Genomic DNA, 17,460 nt, shown 5'->3' on the forward strand with positions numbered 1-17,460 from the left:
GTTAGGTCAAGCAAGGCTTATATTAGGCCAACCTTATAGTTTGAAGAGTCTTGCCAGTTGCCACCGTTCTGTTCAGTGCTTGAAGCCAAGTCTTGAAAGGCTTCGGTGAGTTTGATTTGGAAGAACTTGAGCGTCAGTTAGCGTTCGGCTAAGGGTTGGTTGTGCTTCGGGCTGTGTTGTTGCGTTTTCCTACTTCTTTCAAATTCAGATTAAAGCGCTGCCCCGTGAGCATCAAAGCTGCCGTATTTGTTGTTAGCAAGATTTTATCTCGCTTTGCTGAAAATACTTTGATTGGTCCATTCACGTCGCAAGACAGATGGAGCAAGCAGATTACATTCATGTGGACGTAAAAGGCTTGCTTTACATGACAATCCTGACCTACCTCGATGAACGTGTGTGCGGGTCCAATGTTTGCGACGGATTTCACTCACCGAGTCGAGTGAAGCCCCGTGCCAAGCCCGCCACCATCGCCCTTCTCCTCCATCAACCCCCGCTGCCCTAATACACAAAATGCTGGGCGGCAACGATAACCGTGAGACCACCCCGCATCCCAAAATGAGCCCCCCTCTACCCGGTCACCTTCCCAAAGCTGCTTCACGGCTGCCAAATACCTTAAATGCATCATTAGCGGGGTCATTTGTGTGAACGGGGTGGGGGTGTGTGTGCGTTTAGGGACAGGTTGTGAAGACGTGAAAGTGGACAAAGAGACGCATTCATGAGCGCCCCCCAGGACAAAGTTGGCTGTCGCCGGCTTCAAAGGCCAACTCTGCATTTCCTCAAAAGCCAGAGGCCATAGAGAGGAAAACATCGGGGGGGGGGGGTTCTCCACTTACCAAGAAAGCGTATTTGGGCCGCACTAAAAAGAAAGAATTTTTTTTCTGAAAAAGTTGGTTTTCTACATTGAAAGCTATAATAGGGTCAAAAAGAATGGTCTCTCACATAAAAAATAAAAGGAAAATAAGTAACGCAAGTTGAAGAATACTTTTTTGAAAAGTGGGGATATTGGAGTTGGGATATTAGTTGTAAAATGTATATTTATTTATTATTATTATTATTGTAATATTTTTAAAGAAGATATTTTAGCATGTATTCCTATTGAGGAGTCCAATTTTTTTTGTCGTAATATTTACTAATGTGATATTTCTCTGAATAAAATTCTTAAGAATATGTGAAAAAGTTGGAACATTTACCAATTGGGTTTGTCTTTTTCTTCAAAGAGCTGCTACCTGAGAAGGAAAAAGCAGATTAGACTCCACTGCCAAGCACAGGTGATCTCTCACACGAGCACATTTTGTGTTATCAGTAAACACAAATGGGGAACAAAATGCACTCTCCCGTTTGAGGTCCCCCCCCCGAGCCCTGACCCCTGACCCACCGTGTATTATGACTTCCAAGCGGCCCAATCACTGGAGTAGTCCCAAAATTCCAGTGATCCGTGTTGCACACCGGGAGAGCGCCTTTGAATTTGCCAAGCGCGCGCACACACACACACACGCGCACACACGCACGCACACACACTCACACACACACCACCTCTTTCCATCTTGCGCGCCTCCCGGTTCGTCCCCCTCTGGCATTGTTGTTGATGAAAGCGTGTCCACTCAACACGGCCCCGCCCACCCCACACCCGACTTCTTATACACATCCTGAGTTGATGGGCTGGTTTTTTGAAGGTCGCTTGCGCTGGCGGGAAAAACAAATGTTGACTTTGGTCCTTAAAGACCTTTCACTATTGTGGACTTTGTATTATTTTGTTTTTAGGGACACAGAGATGGATGCCTATATTGCCACCTCTGTATTTTGAGCGCATTCCAGAGTTTGTATTGTTCATCAGAATAGTGAGTTTACATAGAACATTTTATTATGAAAGTTTGGGGGTCGATGCCCCCTTGAAGTGTGGTCACGCTTTCACGTTTTCCATGTCCATCTTTTTCCACTTTTCGGTCCGCACCAACAGCTGTCAACAGTTTTGGCTTTTGCCATCATCTTATGGGCGTGTGGGAATTGTCTCCGATTCATGCCGCTTTTAATCAAGACTCAGACACACTTTATGAACAGAAATAGATTTATTGTTGAACATAAATAGATAAGTTAGGATGACCACCATCTTTATCCAATAGGAAGGATTGTTGTGTCTTCTCTTTGTAAACAACAACAACAAAAACACTTGAATTCATTTTTTCTTGTTGCTGTTCGGATGGCGAAGAAAAACAAACAGTGGCGAGACACGCGGTGGCATATAAATAAGGCCAAGTTGACGACTGTCTGACTTTGCCCGGTCGTGGCGCTTTGACGGTGGCTTGCTGGGACCAGCGTTGGCGAGCGAGTATTGCCATTTGACGTGCGTCCGAAGCGGGGTTAGGCTCACAGCAAGCTCGGGGCCGCGTTCGTGCTCTGCTTGCTCTGTCGCTCTTGAATTTTGCTCTGCGTGTGTGTGCGTGTGAGTGTGTGCGTGAGTGTGTGCGTGTGTTACAGCAGACTGGGTGGGCCTGGTCCTTATCAGCATTACAGTGATATGGCTGAAAAATAACTTGGCTGCATACAATTCCAACAGCGTTTTAAAAGCGATTAAAAGCGGACATTCAATAACCAATGAAAACTGAGTGTAATATATTTCATAGCAAAAATAAAGCATCTTCCTGCGACTGGCTTTCCCGCATCTCCTCCCATCATTGTCCAAAGAACACGCAAGACAAAAATAATAAAAGTAGGATGCAAAAAATTGGACAAGTTCTCTCAAGCGTCCGTCCTCAAGTCCAAATAGTTTGAAAAGAGTGTTTGGGTGGCCGCATCAACCGTTGCCTTGCCGCCCAAGAGGGGCGAGATATTTTTCTAATCCCGCAGGGAGGTCAACCGACGCCGCTTTTCCTTGTCTCCCATTGATCCATTGCTTCGTCACTGGCTCATCTTTAATGTTATTTGTTGGGGGGGCAGAGCACCTTTAGCATCATTGTTTCTTAGTTCGTCCGTCTTTAAGGGAAAAGTTCCTTGTGAGGCAACGATGAGCCCACACTGACGTCCTCACCTCACGTCCACTGGAGGGGGGAAGCAGAGAGCCGAATGTTAGAATGCACCCACAAATGAGACATTTGGCTGAAAATTGGCCTCCCAAGGGAGAATTCCCCATGTGGTCGCTCTACACTTAGAATTCAAAACAAATAGGGTATCTTTCTATTCACAATTAAACACATTAGAATTATAAACATGCAACATTTTGTACAAAACTGATATGTGGGCAAAACGTGTATGGTTGATTTTAAGAGGCTAAAACAGAACACACAAATTGGATTGAAAATAGTCATTACTTTTTTTCACAAGAGTAAAACTATCTAGACTACACTCAAGATGACATTGTTATTGCACAGTGAGAAAAAGAGAATATAACACATGATTAAATTATTCAGCAGATCGGTTTTATACATCACTAACTCAGCGCGAACTCCACCCATCGCAGGAGACAAAAAAGGTACAGCAGGAGAAAGCCAAGCTGTGAAATCTTGCTGCTCTGCAGCACAGAGTACAAAGGACAACAGTAGCCTCTTTCTTCTCCTGACATGCGAGCCACAGAAAGACTTGGACTTGATTGATGCATTGAATGTGCCCAAACGACTCCCAAAATGTGTAGCAAACATTTTACGGAGGCTGCAGCAGGATGATGTCTCTTTAGCATCCCAAGAGATGGACAGCAAGTAAGTCTATTTTTGGAGTTATTTCCTTCGGTCTATTGTGGGCTTCAGGGCGGCTCGGTGGCGCACTGGGTAGCACGTCCGCGTCACAGTTAGGAGGGTGCGGGTTCGATTCCACCTCCGGCCCTCCCTGTGTGGATTTTGCATGATCTCCCCGAGTCCGCGTGGGTTTTCTCCGGGCACTCCTGTTTCCTTCCATATCCCCAAAACATGCTTGGTAGGCTGATTAAGCACTCCAGATTGCCCTAGGTCTGAGTGCGAGTGCGGATGGTTGTTCGTCTCTGTGTGCCCTGCGATTGGCTGGCAACCGGTTCAGGGTGTTCCCGCCTACTGCCCGATGACGGCTGGGTTAGGCTCCAGCACGCCCGCGACTCCCGTGGGGGCAAAGCGGTACAGAAGATGGATGTATGGATATTGTGGGCTTCCTAGAGTCGTTAGATTTGAAGCTAACACCTTGCTTGATGCGTCATCGGCACGAGAGTGCGACTCACGAGACAAATAACCCTAAACCGACGAGCCGTCATGTGATTATCAGCGGGAATGGACGAAAGTACTGTATTTTTCAGACTATAAGTCCCGTTTTTTTTCATAGTTTGGGTTCGGCAGCGACTTATACTCAGGAGCGACTTATATGTGAAATTATTCACAAATTTTCAAAATTAAAAAATCTGCAATGTAGTGAAACCGCAAAACACGAACCGCGATGTAGCAAGGGATTACTGTAATTTGAAATGCAACTGACATCAGCGGCGCGGGGCACACGCGATGGTGTCTACATAAACGACAAAGGATTCGATCACCGGATTTAATGACTTGGAGATTGTTTGATAAAATTGTTGTTTGTAATTATATGGGCCTGTGGAATAATTTGAACTGCAACCGACGTCAGCGGCGCGGCGCACACCAGCATTGTTGACATAAAGGACGATCGATGGCTTTAATGATTTGGAGTGACATGGATGGTTTGATAATATTTTTGCTTATATAATAGTTATTTGATATATGATTTATATATCGTTATATGGGCCTGTGGAATAATTTGAACTGCAACCGATGTCAGCGGCGCGGCGCACACCCGGCATTGTTGACATAAAGGATTTAATGATTTGGAGTGACACAGATGGTTTGATAAAGATGTTATTTATGTTATAGTTATTTGGATAACTGTCAATGTTATGTCAGGGCCGTTCTCAGCTCTTCGTTTGTGTTTATGTCACGTTAGCATACCGTATCCTTTAGCCTGTTGTTGCTCGTTCATGTCTGTTCTTGGTGTTGGATTTTGTCGAATAAATTTCTCCCAAAATGTGACTTATACTCTGGTGCAACTTCGATATGTTTTTTTTTCACTTTATTGTGCATTTTATGGCTAATGCGACGTATATTTCGGAGCGACTTTTAGTCTGAAGAATACGGTAACCCTAAAGCGATACAACGTTCAAACTGAAGCAGACCAAAGGTGAACATGGGCAGCCGAGAGACAGGTGAGAGGGTTTACCTGTTTCTGCATCCAAGTGCTCCGTGGCGGCGGCGTGATGCTGCGACGTGCACACGCACTCCAGGTGGTCTTCTAACCGTACCAAGACCTCTTTCAACTTGGGCCTCCTTTTGACGTACTCCACCTTGGCGACCTGAAGAGACGAGGAGAGGAGAAAGCTTGGTCATTGTTGAGCAGAACGCTGCAGCTGAGGTCAGCGCTCAACTGGGGTGCTCTCTGAGCTGTCCTCGCAAGCCATACCAGCCGAAGAATCAACGTTTAGCTGCAGGAGCAATTTTACGGCCCAAGAAAAAGAGTTTTTTCCGGTAGGAAAGAGTGGGAAATCCCCTGGCCACTGTATGCTTCAACTGAAGGCCTGGAGCATTCGCTTCCAGGCACACTCAAACTCTCTCACCGTGTCCTGACATGTCAACTTATACGGAAGCACGAGGACACCTGGCTATAAAGACTTTTGACCAACTCCTGAAAGGCGTCTACCCTGGAGAGACGAGCCCAAAAGGGGCGGCTGGGATGTAGGTCTAGGAAGGAGAAGGGTCTGCCCCATTCAACCCCCGGACAGATTCAGAGAGAACTGTGAGAGAAGGGTCCTTTCTGAAACGTAGCAAAAAGCAACAACAAATGCAGGAATTTGGAACCTTCAACCTAGAAGCCTTCTGATTGGAGCTGTACAGACAAGGCAGCTTACGTAAGAGGGGAGGCGGCTCTGTACGCTACAGGCAGGTAACTTCCACGTTCATCAGCCAGCCCCCGGGGGGCATGTGGAAACAATATCCCACTGCAGCGCAGCGCAACCCAATCCAAGCCAGCAATCCTCCTGCTTCACCTCATCTCAAGTTCAGTTCACTGCACAGGACAGGATATGAAGCAACAATCCTCCGCGAGAAGCTTGCTTCCTCCGTCCCATGCTGGCCCACTCCCCAGCGGGGAATGAGTCAGGCCGATGAGAGAACGTAGCACGTCTGTCTGGTCAAACAAAACACGTCAGTGCTCACAAAGCATGATGGCACTCTTGCCAACGCTGTGAAGTAAAAGCTCAGGGGGGCCGCCCCAAAGTGTGTGTGTGTCTGTGTGGGGAGGGGGGGCTGAGTAAGAACCGGTGGTATGCGTTGAACAAACAGAGGACAATGGCGTCTAGCCGGGAGATGCCCGTTTGCCATTATGGAACCTTGACACGATGATGGGCGACGAGTCACTCTGCCGCGTGCTTGCTTGGAAGCTGACTATGATGGGATGGAATGACATTCATGCGTTACCTATTAACATCAAGTTGATAGGTTACCCGCCGAAGGAACGCAAACACGAGCCAGATAAGAGCATGGAGACCGTGTCAAGGGTTTATTGTTGGGAACAAAACATGAGAACAGTATGACGGCCTGGCATTGATTAACCCGAAAAAAAAACTGCGTCAGATGAGACCAATCCTCTTCCATCCTGACTCACAGATTTCCATGGAGATTGTTGCAGGCAGGACAGCTTTCGGGGAACCGTGACTTTCCGCTATTGAGCACTCAATGGACTGCTATTTGGGCGCAGGCGGATGATGTGAGTGATCAACTTTTTGAGTCACTGTTAGCACCAACAATGTCACAATAGTGCACTCCATTTTTGCTTCAGGGGGCAAGTTATCAACACCAACTGTCAAAATTCCTACTGATCAGTATTTTTGCATCAAGTCTCTCTGACTTGTTCTTCCTACAGCACGGCAAAAAAGGATTCGGCCTTCATATGGAGAATGAGGGTGTAACCATACTTTGCTTAAACAATCTTCTGCACCACGTACTTTGTCCCGTGTTTCTTGTGAAAGGTGTTAACAGGGAAGGCATGCACGATTTATTTGGCGGGCACTTTTTGGCACTGAGTACAAAGGCTCCTTATCCGGCGCAGAGTCAATGACTTCCCACATAAAACACACATCAGAAAAGAGACCCCCATGCTCTGACGAGTGGGCCCCTACACTCTTTGTATAAATCAAACTGAAAGCCGGGGCCCTGAGAAAGAGTCCCTTGAATGGCTTAGGGGAATGATATCTGATCCGCGGGGTTGGGGTGAGACCGGGGGCTCTGGGAAATGCACCCACTTTGCTTATGCCCCCCCCCCCCCCCCGCCCCCCTCCTGCTCGCTTTTAATTGGGAATTCCCTGAGTGCCGATGAGAGCATGACAGAAGGGAAAGTTGTACTCATGCCTTCCAAGGAAAACAAAACGAGGATGTGGATGTACATCAAGAGGCTTGGAAGAAGGACAAAAACATGGAGCCAAAATAAATAAAATTGCGGGTATGTTTAGAGAATACATTGATTACAAGTGACCAAGCGGGTGGCTCACCGGCCAGGGGTGAGGAAATTAGGCCAGCGAGACAATACAAGCTTGTGCCTCGCAAAAAGAAAGAGCTCAGAGGAACTGAGGCAGCGAGAAAGAAAAGCTGATCTTCCGAGGAGGGTGGGGGGGAGACGCGCAAAGAGGTGATACAGCCTGCCACTGCCCTCTTCTTCAACCCGTCTCAACATGCGCTTGGGCTGACGAGCGGCGGGGTTATCACGCACCCCAACAACAAACGTCTGGAAGTGAGCCATGATGCCCGCAAAGACGACTCCTCAAGTATGACGGATCGCCAGATGTGGACATCGGAGGGCAGCAGAAGGCGCCAGATCAAATATCAAACATAATCCCCCCCCCCCCCCCCCGCAGAACAATGGAGAAGGTCAACGAGGTGAACCAAGCAGACGGCTGGAAAGGGCGAGCGACTTCATATCACGGTCCAGGGGGGGCCAGGGAGTGGAGAAAGGAAAGAAAAACTGAAGCAAATAGTAACTGAAGCAATCCGGTCGGCGCGGCGGTCGTCGAGCGACTCCTCAGCCTGGAAATTGGTCTGCGGCACACGCTGCAGTGGGGGAGTTTACATATGAGCGAATGAAAACAATCTCCCCCTGAGGTTGAAACGGAGGTGACCCCGGAGGACCTCCAAAGTGACGCCATAGGGATGAGATGAGACAAACATATACAGAGACGACTTTTCCAAAATCCATCGGCCTCACCGGAGGTCCACGGCGCCTCATCCTGGCTTTCGTCAAGAGTAAAGCCGAATGAGCTTGAGCTGTGTCACGGCCTCTTCACTGCTGGGAGAACAAGCAGAGAGGCGTTGCCATTTGTACGCAGAATGCCAGAGCACACTCAAGCGTATGGGTAAGACAGGACGCAGAGGCAGAAGAGCCACCGGTTCATACAGTTGAAGTCTGGTCGTACTAATGATTGGTGTCTTGCCAGATTCACAGGGCAGGCTTTTACAGCGGGCATGGAGGAAGAAAGTGCAAGCCATAAACATAAAATACATCAATCAAAGTGTGTTTGGAAAGATGCAAAGTGGCAGCGGGTGTGTTCTTTTCCTCAACACGGCCTGGTGCAAGCAAAACAAGTGGCAGTACATGCACAAAATGAACGTTTATTCTGAGGGGACGTGAATAGAAAAGAAGCGAGACTATGCAAAGCTGAGGCAAGCCTTTTGGACAGAGGCAAAAAACGGGTCCAGGAAGCACCCCCTGCCTCAGCTGGCCTAGGCTCCAAAAAGTCTTAAAAATCCCCTCCCATAAAATTTCTGCTCTTTATATCGCAGTGGCCTACGTTTGGCAACTAATCCTGACAGAAAGCGGCCACACAACAGTTTGAGTGTATTTTACAGCAGGTAAGGTCCAGGTACCAAATGCGCCGCCCACCAATGCCCCTAACTTGCGATGATGGGAGAGCAGAGACAATTGTGTCTGGACTCCAAGGCGCAAGGCAAGGAAGGTTCCAAGCCTGCCCGCTGCTCTGCCGGAAGCTGCGTCTAAATACTGCAGCAGACCAGCGTGTCTGCGATCTTGACGCTGAACAGAAAAGGGGTATGCGCACAGAGGCTTCTGGGAACCGTGCGCCCCCCCCCCCCCCCCAACACCACTCCAACCAAAATCAAATCCTTTCAGTCCTCAGCTCTTTGTCACACGGCTGTGTCTGTCCTCCAGGCTTCCGGACAAGACAAAGAGGGAAACACACACACTCGCCAGACAGCCGTGAGAAATCCATTTATGGATTTTGGATGATCAAGAAGATCAGATGTGGCCACCAACAAGATTCGGTTGAGTTTAGGCTCGCAGGCCGTCGAGCGGGGTCACCGAGTTCACTTGAAAGGCTCCAGATAGCAAGTCTGCTGCTGAGATGGAATCCAAATTTGAAAAAGAAGAGAGTGAGGTTTACATTGAATTGGAACGGAGTGAGCTTCCCTCGGCTGGCAAAGTGCAATTCTCGGTACGTTAGCCTGGGGGCGCCTACCTTGACGGTGCGATGGTGCTTGCGCGAGGGCTGGCAGCGCACGTTGCTAGTGTTGCAGCAGCCCGTGCAGCGCTTCACCTCCACGCAGGGCGGCCATATCAGGAAGTTGGCCGAGGTGGGATCCACTTGGCTCCTGGGGATCTCATAGATCACCGTCCGCGTCTTGCACGCCGCCGGCACCGCCTCCTCCACTGGGGGCAAGCAAAAGAAAAGCTCATCTCAAATTTGCCCAAGGTGTGCCATTTTGGCAGACAACTATTTGATGACTCATTGGTCTCGCCTTGGAAGAATGCGCTTGCTGCCTGGAATAGTCTTCTCCTGAGATTTGAGCCCAAACATGTTGCCGAGGGCTTGAGGCCAGACCTCTAAATCGTACGGACGTGAGATATGAAGCAGTTTTGAGTTGCTTCCGGCACGCTCAACCTCGCCTAGGGACACTTAGCATGAAATCGGAGCAAAAGCGAGCGCGCTGCCATCGGGCCAGAACACGTCGCGCGACGCACAAGCTCTCTCTCTTTCGCTCTCTCGTCCCCCCCACCCCCCCCACACACACACACACACACACACACACACTCTCGATCAGATATCGCAGCGGGTGCTCGACATTTGCTGAAGAAATGTGACAGAAGGTCTCGGCAAGCTGCAACTTGATGCCTTGAATGCCTGGAATTTCCACGCTCAAGGACATATTCCTCTCCTGACGCGTGTCTCGCATCTCATCAAAAGTCCACCAAAGAGACGAGCTGCGCCGCCATCCCAAAGCCCACAAATATTTGCAAAGAGTCTTGAGTGGAGCCTTATTGAGTTGCTTTGAACATCTTTATACGATAAATTAGTCACAGATATTTATATAGGGCGGCTCGGTGTAGCACTGGGTAGCTCGTCCGCCTCACAGTTAGGAGGATGCGGGTTCGATTCCACCTCCGGCCCTTCCTGTGTGAAGTTTGCATGTTCTCCCCAAGCCCGCGTGGCCTCTGGGCACTCCGGTTTCCTCCCACATCCCAAAAACATGCTTGGTAGGCCGATTGGGCACTCCAAATTGCCCCTAGGTGTGAGTGCGAGTGCGGATGGTTGTTCGTCTATGTGTACCCTGCGATTGGCTGCCAACCAGTTCAGGGTGTTCCCCGCCTGCTGCCCGATGACGGCTGGGATAGGTTCCAGCACGCCCGCGACCCACGTGGGGACAAAGCAGTTCAGAAAATGGATGGATGGATATTTATATATAACGGATCTTGAGTGCAGCAGGGGAATTTTTTTTTTTCATTTTTATTCATTCCTTAGTGAAAATTCTCTTTTGTATTCCAAATTCCTCTTCAATCAAGCAAACTCGATTGTCAGTCGCATACTTGAATACAAAAGTATTTGTGACGCCGAATGCGGAGTGGACGCCTTGCCTCGTTTTGGGAGAAAGTTTGGGCTCCCATGGGTCATTTCAGTGGCCGTCAATTAGATGCAAATTTCGTCTGTTAGTGGGGCAGGTTGGGGATCCCCCGCCAATGGCTGTCAGTGCGTAGCGACGGCGACGTCACGCCAGTCTTACCGATGCTTCTCTTGCGGCGGCGGCCATGCAGCTGCGAGCTCTTCAGGTCGCCATCGTAAGCCGGGAGGCGGGAGGAATTCTTGTGCCGGTGCTGTCGCTCGCGCTGGTGCTTGCGAGGCTCCGAGGCCTCGATGACATCGTTTCCCGTACCTCGTCAAAACATAGTATGCTGGTGTTAACGTGGGTGAATTTTCAAACGAGCGCTGCCCGGCTGAGTCGGCACGCTGACGCACGACGCTCATTTGCCTGCGCCGGTTTTGCTCACTCTTGACCTTTCTCAATGAGCGAGCGGTTGTTTTCGCCCAGGAAAGCCACTCGCTCGGCTCGTCATCTGATAATGCTTCTTTTGGTTGCCGCCCGAATATTACAGAGGACGGCGCAATGAAATAATAAAGGCCGCTCACATCCCAAGCGGAGCGTGAGTGTTTGCTCAGCGGGCGAGGCGGGGTCGACCTGTGTGCGCGTAGACGCCCGCGGCCCCTCCGTAAACACGCTGCGTAATTCGTTAGTCATCCCGCGCTGCGTGTTTGAACCCGGCAGGTGTTGTGCCAGATTTGGTTCCCGCGTGAAAATTTGTTTCCCCTACCGCGGGAAAAATATAGACGTAACACTCATTCACTTCACCAAAAAGCAACGATATAATTACGTGAGCTCTGTGCATAAACCTCGATGCAAAGGAGCTCCACTTTTTGGGGAGCATTACATGCTACAAGGAGTATATTTACAAAGGATACCTTATACTTAATTGTGATCATCATTCATCCATCTTTATTATTCAGGTATTTTCAAAGCAACTTAATATTGTTGCATTTATTAATTTGCATGAAAATGACAGTTTGTTAAAATTAAATGCTGACACTATAGCAATTTCAAACGTGTTCATTTAAGAAAAAGCCACACACGTTTTGTGATGAAATCTTTCAGAACGAGAATGATTTGAATGAATTGATTTGAATGATTGAGAAGAAATTTCAGTTCTGAAGGCTCCTTTTGTCCCAAACAAAGTGACAGGTGGTGGGGAGGGGGGATAGAAATTGTAACAGGAACTCTATAAAAATATCAACCTGTGAGAATTTGTGCCCACCTCCCATTTTGAGAACGGTGAGTAGTGGACTTCAATTGGCTTCTTTTCTGTCTTCCTGGGGGTCTGTTCATGTAAAGTGGCAAATTTGAACAGGTTCCCTCTTTCCTAGCCCAAATTACAGGGGGGACAAATCTTCACAGCGGCCCCAAAAATTGGAGCTCCTTCGCATCGGGGTTTATGCAAAGAGCTCACGTAATTATATCGTTGCTTTTTGGTGAAGTATTTGAATGTTCCGTCTGTACGATTGGTCTTTGAACACACCTCGCTTCAACGGCCGAACGCGAATAAACTTAAAGAAATAAAATGAAATAAATCATTTATGAAAATTAAAACTGACTGACGCAAACGTGTGTCCTTCATGTTTTTATTGAAAACAACATAGATCTGACCCCGTGCCGCATCGGTTTTTCGCTTTCCAAACAAGGCGTGCGCGCTCACGCGGCAGGGGAAACAAATCTTCACGTGGGAACCAAATCTGGCACAACACTTGTTAGCGAGCAAGTGAGCGAGCGGCACGGCAAAAGCAAAAGCGTGGGCGCGGGCCCAAGGTGACGCACCTCCTTATACCTCTCCCGACATCCACGCAATTACCACAAAAGTAGTGCCCGTGGAGCGTCGGCCGAACGCGACACTTTGCTTTATGACAACAAGTCAATTTGGATGCGCAGTAAAACATTTCATGGACACTTGCTGGTCTGTCATTGAAATCGAGAGGATGCGCAATCGGCCACTCACGTCCCAACAACCAAAGTCCACGTCAATTCTCATCTCTCAGGGTTATACATGCGACCAAACAAAAAGTATGGGCATCGCTTCTCGTGGCGTTGTGCAGCATCAAGGCGCCGCGTTAACCCGAAAGCTAACGAGCGAGCGTGGTGCAAAAACGTCGTGCGCGCTGCAAAAACGCCGTGTGTTGAAGCAAATGCGGCTGACAGACAAACGTTCCAAACAAATACCGCTCAATGCTCAAATTACGAATTCCGTAAATTCTAAGAGACCAGTGTCCGAATTGTGCGTGAGAGAAGAGACTTGGCTTTTCTGACTTTCTATCCAAACTACTTTTTGATTTGATGCCACGTGCACAACTCCGATATGGGGAGTCCAAAACAGTTTGGAGTGGCACGCCTCCATCGAATAAAGTGTGTGTCCAAAAAACATTTGCGCTGACTGCTGAGCATGACGTAACACATTTCTCGACACTGAGGTGGACATGCCGAGCGCTGTGCATATGTCATAAACGTTCATAAGGCGCAATTTACCTACGAAGTCAATTTCGAGTAGCCGCTGGAGGTCGCTGATGCTGTGGATTTCACTGCGGGACAATCTGTCGATCAGCTCCTGAGGAAAGTGCTGCACTTCCTTCAGCACCCGGCACGCGAGGAGGAGGTGACAAGGGGAGAAAGCGTTACAGATGCGTGTGCGGGAGAATTGCAGTTAAAAACAAAAAGGGCGTCGGACATACAATGGAGCCTCGGGTTTCGACCACAATCATTTCCAGAAGGCTGTTCGTGAAGTGAATCGGTCGAATTCCGAATCATATTTTCCCATTACAAATAATGGGAAAAAATTAATCCGTTCCAGATCAAAAGCCCCCGCTTTTTTTAAGCATTTTTTCATTTGCGCATTTTTCTCCGATCGCGCAACTGCAGCACACTGCCGAACGCGCAACCGTAGCGCGTCGCCGACCGCGCAACTGCACCGTGCTGGTCACATTATTGTGACAGAGCGGTCGCTAAAATTTAGAAAATATTTTTAAAGTCCTAATGTACTTTCCAAAATTTAAGAGGACCTCAGTGCGCAGGGAGCTTAATTTGGTCCGATCGCGCAACCGCAGCGCGCCGGGCACTCACTGCTTTAGGAGCTACTTTGTGTTTTAGGATGGCTTTACTGCTCCCACTTGCTTCCTTTGGAGGCATAATTAGAGATGATGCAATCCTCAGAGTAACGAAAACGTAATAACGAACAGAGTCACTTGGCATGCGGGTCCTCTCGGCTCATCTCGCGAGGTTCGACAACCGAATTTCGTCCGACATCCGAAGCAAAAAAAATCTCGAATATTTTGTTCGAATACCGAATTGTTCGAGAACCGGGACGTTCGAAAACAGAGGCTCCACTGTACTAAGTTGATCATTACTCATATTTTAGCCTACGCCCCCGCCCACCTACACGTAATAACGCATTGAATTGTTTTTGCATGAGGCAGTCTGGCGATGCAGCCAGTAGACGTGCAAAGTGCGCGGTACTTTGTTGCGCTCGCCTCCGCGGTAGGAAAGGCGCCTCGACAACCAAGCCCACTCGGAGTGCTGGTTGGTGGTCGTCTCTCGGCGACTATTTATATCACCCGGAGCCGTACCCGTGAGTTTGCCCACTTGGCTCAGGCTACACACAAATTAGGCGACAAAAGCCCAAAATAACCAGAGCGGGTTGGACAACTTGAGCGCATAGTTATTTCTTGGGGCTGCTTACCTGAGCGGTGGTCAGCAGAAGGTACGTCGTCCACAACAGGAAGTAGTAGTAGTAAATTGCAGCTCTCATCTCCCTTTTAATTTGGAATGAACCCCAGACAAGATGAAGCGATCGTGGAGGAGCCGCGCAGTCGCTCCTGACCCCGGCGACCTTCGACCATCCCCTCAGGGCGGGGGAGAAAAAGCGAGAGCTTTTGGGGCTGCTTCAATCGACCTTTGCGTGGATCAAGTGTTGTCTGTGCGGGTGTCGTCGTTGGTGTTTTTTGTTTACTCCACGCAGCTCCTCAAAAAGTGTGATAATCCCAAGGAATGCCAGACGCGCAGTGCACTTGTACTTCACAGCCTCATACGCACCTCCCAAAAGGGGAGAATACCATAATCCAGTGAAAAACCCCTTTCGGAAATCACGAATGCAACAAGAGGCACGGGGCGAAAAGTAGTGGTCCGTTGGCGTCGAGGCATCCAAACGGAGTGAGAGCGAGCGAGTGTGAGAGCGGTTGCTTAATATAGAGCGAGCGAGCGAGCGAGGCGGCGTGCAGCTCCGCAACACTTGCACCTCCCCTCGCGTCTCCCTGATGCTGCTGCGTCTCCCTCCGCTAGGGCAGGCAGCTACTTGGGTGATTTTAGGAGCATGTCCTTCCTCCACCAGCACGCACACACACACACACACACACACACACACACACACACACACACACACACACACACACACACGCACGCACGCACGCACGCACGCACGCACGCACGCACGCACACGCACACGCACACGCACACGCGCACGCACACACACACACACACACACACACACACACACACACACACACACACACACACACACACACGTTTCTCAAACTTACGTCCCCAAGATGCTCTTGCAAATGACTGCCATCATGCATGTCCAACGTTAAGACAGTAGCATACTAAGTCAAAGTGTTCATAAAAAAAGGAGGTCAAGAGACCTATGTTCTTTGACAATCACCACCACAGGCTCCCCAAAACCACCTCCTTGTGTGTATCCCATTGAACTGCAGCACAGTGAAATTACTTAGTGACTACAACTAAAATAAAGTTTAACTCCTCATTTAAAGGCAATGACAGGTGTTGCAAAGTAGATATTCATTTAAAAATCGAAATTAGTTTAACTGACCTGCCAGGATGAAGAAAATATCCATCTCGTGGGAGGTTAGCAGTTCCTGCTTGAGGATGCAGACTGATAAAGGCAGCAAGTGGACACCAAGTCGGTTCCACGTGCCGGGTTATTCGGTGTTCTCCAAAAAGGCTCCAAAAAAGCTTTGCTGCATCTTACTTTTTTCCCAATCCAAAGTCTTGCCATAAGCAATATATTGGACGGAAATGGCGGCCACCGTGTCTACAGTTCCAATTAGATTCCATTTCATAACGTACAAAAAGATGTGCGCTCATATTGCTGATATTTGCCACAAGATTCATGCTTTCCGAGGAAATTTCTTAGTCTCTCTAGAGACCAAGTTGGACGTTTTACAAAGCAAAAGCAGACTCAAGGGGAGAGCCAGCGGAGAGTCTGGCCAGCGAAGAGGGTGAGTGAAGTGCAAATGACTCCTGTTTCCCTGCAGTCCGGCCACACATTGCGCTCAGGAGTTCCAATTTGATTCAAGTACTTGAGTGAAGACGTCATGTCAAGATTTTAGAAAATGTCTTAGTAAGGGCAACCTATCCAAAAATATTAGCAAAGTACCCAGATGAAATGTTCCCGCTATTGAGTCGAACATCATCTGAGCTCTGAGCCCAAGCGAGGCAGTCCCACCTTGACGTGGCCATAAAAGCAGATAACGCAGTCCACAATAGAAAGCGGCGGCTCATATTTGACACTGGGGGTGGGGGTTGGGGGGCTCATCCTTTTGGATTGCCAGGTGACGGACAAATAAACACACACCCGTGCATGTGCGTACATTGCCTCCACCTCGGGGAGAAGGAGCAGGTCGAGCAGCACGAGTAGAACTCTTTCCTCTTTCCTCGGCTTGTTCACTCGTCAACCCTCGTGATGACAACATCGTGAAGGTTGGAAGAAACTGGAGCATCCGGTGCCATCCTCTCTGTTTGATGTCCAGCGGCTGAAAGAAATAGCCGAGTAATTGACAGTGCTCTGTTGTCTATCAAGACCTGACCTTTTCAACATGTGTGTGCCACCTTGGAAGGAGGAGTAGAGAAACTTTTGCAAGTCTCGACCCAACCCCCCCCCTCCAAAAAAAACCCCCAATGTATATGGAGCGTGCATGATGATCAGAAGGTGAAGACGAGCAATGACAAAGTATTCCTACTTAGTTTGCTCCCACCACTGATACGTTTGTGCTGCCATTCAGCTAGCCCTGAAGAAAACATTCCTTTGAATCCAAAGCGTCGTCACAGTGGCATGGCAGCGGTCCAGGGGGAGAGCCTTGGTGCTTCGCTCTTGTTTTTTGTCTCACAATCTACCCATTGTGTCAACAGTGGGCAAATTTGGTTGCACAATAGAAGAGGGCACACGGTATGCGTGTGGGATTGGAGCGAGACAGGCCTTTCATGTCATTTGAATTCTGTCATCATGGTAGCCGGACCAAAACTCGCCCCCCCTCCTATAAGAACTTCAAATGAAGTGTCAAAATCCCTAGGCAGAAGGGAGATCACAACACGCTGATTATCAACAGGAAGTGGATCCATTATGAGCTTAAAAATAGGAGCCGGTGCTCTCTGGTTACAGGCCCCCTCCCAATCCGCACATTCCGACCAGCTTTAGGGAGAGCGTCCGGAGGGAGGCCATCCGGGGTCTCCCGCAAGTTGCGGAAAGCCAGCACTTGACAGTCGTCGACTTGTGGCTTTGCTCATGGCCGTCTCAAGTGCCAGGGGGTCTCATGGAGGGCCAGGGATGGGTGGG

General features: G+C 48.9%; 1 protein-coding gene across 2 annotated transcripts; it reads right to left on the reverse strand.

Moving 5' to 3' along the window:
- Positions 1 to 2,053: 2,053 nt before the first annotated feature.
- Positions 2,054 to 15,020, reverse strand: pdgfab (platelet-derived growth factor alpha polypeptide b). 2 transcript variants are annotated; one of them, XM_085933994.1, is made up of 6 exons: positions 14,572 to 15,020; positions 13,365 to 13,464; positions 11,022 to 11,171; positions 9,482 to 9,672; positions 5,182 to 5,314; positions 2,054 to 3,035 (listed from the first exon to the last, which is right to left on the reverse strand). In XM_085933994.1, the coding sequence occupies exons 1-6, from the start codon at positions 14,638 to 14,640 to the stop codon at positions 3,022 to 3,024; spliced, it is 657 nt and encodes a 218-aa protein (XP_085790120.1). In that variant the 5' UTR covers positions 14,641 to 15,020; the 3' UTR covers positions 2,054 to 3,021. The 2 variants fall into 2 exon arrangements, with proteins under 2 accessions (XP_085790120.1, XP_085790119.1); XM_085933993.1 differs by lacking the exons at positions 2,054 to 3,035; positions 5,182 to 5,314 and having other exon boundaries at positions 9,144 to 9,672.
- Between the last annotated feature and the right edge of the window lie 2,440 nt (positions 15,021 to 17,460).

Source organism: Syngnathus leptorhynchus, chromosome 16, assembly GCF_054491065.1.
Source record: "Syngnathus leptorhynchus isolate UIUO chromosome 16, UIUO_Slep, whole genome shotgun sequence".
NCBI lineage: Eukaryota > Metazoa > Chordata > Actinopteri > Syngnathiformes > Syngnathidae > Syngnathus > Syngnathus leptorhynchus.